The sequence below is a fragment of the Engraulis encrasicolus genome, chromosome 20, assembly GCF_034702125.1.
Source record: "Engraulis encrasicolus isolate BLACKSEA-1 chromosome 20, IST_EnEncr_1.0, whole genome shotgun sequence".
Classification (NCBI taxonomy): domain Eukaryota; kingdom Metazoa; phylum Chordata; class Actinopteri; order Clupeiformes; family Engraulidae; genus Engraulis; species Engraulis encrasicolus.
Genome location: NC_085876.1, coordinates 22,206,272 through 22,211,271, shown reverse-complemented (window position 1 = coordinate 22,211,271; position 5,000 = coordinate 22,206,272). Strand labels below are relative to the sequence as shown.

The following is a 5,000-nucleotide window of genomic DNA, read 5'->3' as shown; positions in this document are numbered from 1 at the left end:
CAGAGAGAGAGAGAGAGAGAGAGAGAGAGAGAGAGAGAGAGAGAGAGATGGAGAGAGCAAGAGAGAGAGGGGAGAGAGAGAGAGAGAGAGAGAGAGAGAGAGAGAGAGAGAGAGAGAGAGAGAGAGAGAGAGAGAGAGAGAGAGAGAGAGAGAGGAGGAAGAAGAAGAAAAAAATAGATAGAAATACTTTGTGAGAGAAAAAAAACACAATTTCTTCCATCACCTCCTCCCCTCTGGCGTGATTTAGCAGGGCCCCACCCAGACATAAATCTTCCACACCCTGTTGGAACCCCTATGCTTACAAAACCAAAGCCCTCCACAAAACATTTAAGTTCTCAATCAATTCATATGTGAGAAATATCTATAGCTGAAATCCAATAGGTAGTACACCGATTTAGTATTTTTGGGGGAAAACTTTGTGGATTCGGAAATACATCCACTAGAGCTTGATGATTATTTTCCCCTGCTTCTGGCCAAGAGAAATTAAAGAATGCTGACATGGAAGTGAAATTACACCATTGGGTCATAAATGGAAAGCTAACTGGTCCACTTCAGAGAGACTAGGCCAGGGACGACTGGAGCACTCAGATGCTTTTTCTTTTACTGTGGTACAAGCATACTGTAATGACTGACATTCTGACGCAGTGCACCTTCTTCAGAGTCAAACTATACTGAGTGACATCACTGACCAGAAAATAAAGACATTATTCCCTCTCTCTTACACCAGCATTGGTTATTCGTGAGGGGTGGGCCAAAAGCAATTAGCCAGTAAGGGCACTCGTGAAATAGTAGACCTATGTCTTGCATTGTGAACTAAATTGAAAAAACAACAACTATTTGATTGCTTTGCATTGTCTACCGTCCTGGACTGGGAGCACCAAGAAGGTTACAGCTTAAAGGGACACTGTGTGAGATTTTTAGTTGTTCATTTCCAGAATTCATGCTGCCCACTCACTAATGTTACATTTTTCATGAATACCTACCACCACCATCAAATTCTAAGCATTCATTATGACTGGAAAAATTGCACTTTTCATACATGAAAAGGGGGATCTTCTCCATGGTCCGCCATTTTGAATTTCCAAAAATAGCCATTTTTAGCTGCAAAAATGACTGTAATTGGACCATACTAGAAAATATTTGTTTATTACTTAGTAAACTTTTATGTAAAGATCAAATTTGGCAATAGGGAGCCTAGTTTCAATGAGCAGCATAGTTGCAGTACCTTTTTTGACCATTTCCTGCACAGTGTCCCTTTAAGTGACTTCCCTTTTCCTATGTTCATAAACTGAAATCAAAATACACATTATTATTTCTACTTTAAGGATTATTGACATACAGAGGAAAAACCCTTTCTTGTCATAGCTAATGTGGGGCTTGAGAAGCAAATGTCTTCAAAACACATTTCTCAACTTACGTGACTGGACATCACTATACTGTATGACATACGTCCAAAAGGAAAAAAAACTGGTTTCCTGAGTCAGAAATCAGTCAGTCACTCAATACCAGCCTGGCAACGACCAAAGATTTTGGCTCTGTACATAGTCTGGCCCAACCCTCCTAGATCGGTTAACTCACGGTTCTGCCAATCAGCAGAATTTTTGTCTTTTTGACAATGGGGCGTTGGATTGGCCCGCAGCCTCGCTTGCTCTACATAATTCGACCCTTGGAGAAAAATAATTGGAGACCACTGATGTAGGGCATGTACAGTAAATACCTTTGACCTTCTCTAAAGGAGTTAAACGAGCATGACAAAAGCATGTCTCAAACAGGAAAATCGACAGGTTGGGACAAAGTGGTCAGTTGTCCCGGGCCCAGGAAGTGGATGGGCCCAGAATGGGGTGCGCATTACAGTGGATGTATTGGATGGGGGGCCTTTCAAGTGACTCTGTCCCGGGCCCTGGGTCAAAGATGTCAGCGCCTCTGGTCTTTCACTTCCACCAAGATCGTTTCCATTAATTAACCATTGCCGGTACAGATATGAAGAAAAAAAATCCACCTCAGTCAGTAGGAAGTTGATCATTTCCCTAAATTACAACGCGTGGGCATGTGTGTGTGCAAAGATTTGTTGGGCTAAGGTAGGCAGTGCATGTGTGTGCACATTGTATGTGCGCGCGTGTGTGTGTGCACGTGTGTGTGTGCATGTGTGTGCGTGCCTTGGCCAACTTTTTTTTTTAGAGAAACGAAAAGCCTCTTGATTGCTTTTGGTGCAGATTAAAATGAAACCGATTCGATCTACACTGTGATCTACAAAAGAAATCGGCGATGGCAAAAGACAATAGACGGCCTGGGCCCTTTAGGAGAGGCAGACACACACACACACACACACACACACACACACACACACACACACACACACACACACACACACACACACACACACACACACACACACACACACACACACACACACACACACACACACACACACACACACACACACACACACACACACACACACACACACACACACAGCTGCTAATCTCCAAAGCAGCGCACTGCAAGTGGATTCATCGATTGTGCTTATCAGACTCAAGTGGAGGAGGATGGTGAGTTTGTGTGTGTTTTTGTGTGTGTGTGTGTGTGTGTGTGTGTGTGTGTGTGTGTGTGTGTGTGTGTTTGTGTGTGTGTGTGTGTGTGTGTGTGTGTGTGTGTGTGTGTGTGTGTGTGTGTTTGTGTGTGTGTGTGTGTGTGTGCACAGGTCTGTATGTGTGTGTATGCGGGTCTGTGTGTGTGTGTGTGTGTGTGTGTCTGTGTGTATGTGTGTACGTGACCTCAGTTCTCCTCTTTTCTCTTTTCACCTGAGGCAAAGTCAGTGTAAAGATCCACTCCCCTTTCCTATGCACATCCTATGCACATCCACACACGTACACAAAACCAAACCAATGAACACACACACACGCACGCGCACGCGCACGCACGCATGCACACACGCACGCATGCACGCACGCACGCACACACAATCACACACACACACACACACACACACATACACAATCACACACACACACATACACATGCACGCATGCACGCACACACGCACGCACGCACGCACGCACGCACGCACGCACGCACGCACGCACACACACACACACACACACACACAGACACACACACACACACACACACACACACACACACACACACACACACACACACACACACACACGTAACCAGATTACAAAATAAAAGAGAGCACATGAGCAAGACTTTGGGCCCTTGATGAGGCAAGTGTTTAAATTTCATGAGGTGAAATTAAGCCCTTTGGGGCCTCAGGCTTCATTCATTTGATTCCTTCCCTCCTCTATTCATCCCTTACTCCCTCCCTCCCTCCCTCCCACTCCTCTCTTTTTCTTTCCCTTTTCATTATCTCCTTATCACACACTCACACCTCGTCACTCGCTCGGATGAAAGCAGTGGGACAACTTAACGAATCAGTCATTTAGCGTACGTGACAAAACCGCCCTCCAATATGTGTGAATTGCTACGTTTAGATGAGACATTTAATTCGGAATTAACTGACTTTAATTCTGAATAAAGCTTTATTCTGCTTTGAAAACGTCATATAAACACCTCTTAATACGGAATGAAAAACATCATGTAAACGTAGTGAATCTCCCTCTATTTTTTTCAACCCCCAACAAGATGTTAACACTTGCGGTGACATACCGTTCAAACGGATGGCTTCGTGTGGTTTGATGTGGTGTGTTACGGTGTGGTGCAATAGTGCAGTGTGGTATGTCCTCCTTGTAAGTCATTGGTCAAAATGCTAAATTTAATGCAATGTAATGTATGATACAACGCAGTTGCTGTTTTATTATTATTATTATTATTATTATTATTATTATTATTATTATTATTATCAGCATTATTACTCACTGGTGCAGCTGGGCGAGCTGTCAGACCAGGAGCCATTGGCCCCCTTCTATCTCTTTATTATTATGAATATTACTATTATTATTATTATTTTTTAAATATATATATATATTTAGGGGCTTTTATGCCTTTATGTGACAGGACAGTTGAAGATGGTGACAGGAAGCGAATGGGACAGAGAGACAAGGGAGGATCGGGAAATGACCCTGGCCGGACTCGAACCAGGGTTCCCGTGGGTGGGCATGCAAGCCCAAATGTGGGGGGCTTAGCGCGCTGCGCCACAGCGCCCCATATTACAAATTTTATTATTCCCCCTCCCTCTCCCTCTCATTAATATCATCATCATTATTATTATTATTAGTAGTAGTATTACTATGATTATTATCATCCTTATTACTCACTGGTGCAGTTGGGATTGCTGCCAGACCAGGATCCGTTGGCCAGGCACTCGCGGGTGGTGGATCCGGAGAGCAGGTACCCCTCCATGCAGGAGTACACCACCGAGTGGGAGAAGGTGGTGCCGTCCAGGCGGAACACGCGGCCGTTACTGGGGGTCCCCGGGTTCCCACACTGCACCGCTGCAGGAGGACAGACAAGAACACAGGTCAAAGGTCAGAGTGTTTTTTTTTTCGTCATGGTTACAACAAGGGAAAGAAGGGAGAAAAAAAAAACACGAAAAAATGAAAAAAAAAACGAAAGAGCATATCCTCTCTTGGGGTGGGTGTGTAAATAATAGATGATGGGAAATGACATAAATAATTCAGATAGAAGAGAAAATAGAAAATATTACAACACGGACACGCTGAGAAGGTCCTGTCACCGATACACCTGCTGCTGTGTGTAGGAATTTTCCTCTCAATTTCTCCATGGGGACAGGACTGCTGGGCTGGGGGAGAAATAAGGCCTGGGCACTTTCGGCTTAAAGGGGCCCCTCATAATTAGGGGCACAGAACTGATTCACCGGTGGGCCTCGTGGGCCCCTATTTTGAAAATAGGGGCCCACAAGGGTGTGCGACCCGCCGGGAAATGCCCGTTATGACAGATGGCCAGCCCAGCCCTGCATGGGGAATTACCATGACTTTAGACCAGAAGCAACCAGCAAAAGATTTTCCAGGTTCCCTTTC

At 44.7% G+C, this 5,000-nt stretch overlaps 1 protein-coding gene across 1 annotated transcript in view; it reads right to left on the bottom strand.

Moving 5' to 3' along the window:
- Window positions 1-5,000, bottom strand: part of csmd3b (CUB and Sushi multiple domains 3b) — an 810,903-nt gene that overhangs the window by 84,279 nt on the left and 721,624 nt on the right. The window contains exon 59 of the mRNA XM_063186185.1: window positions 4,278-4,454. Coding sequence (XP_063042255.1) covers window positions 4,278-4,454 — 177 coding nt within the window. The remainder of the gene's footprint in view (window positions 1-4,277; window positions 4,455-5,000) is intronic.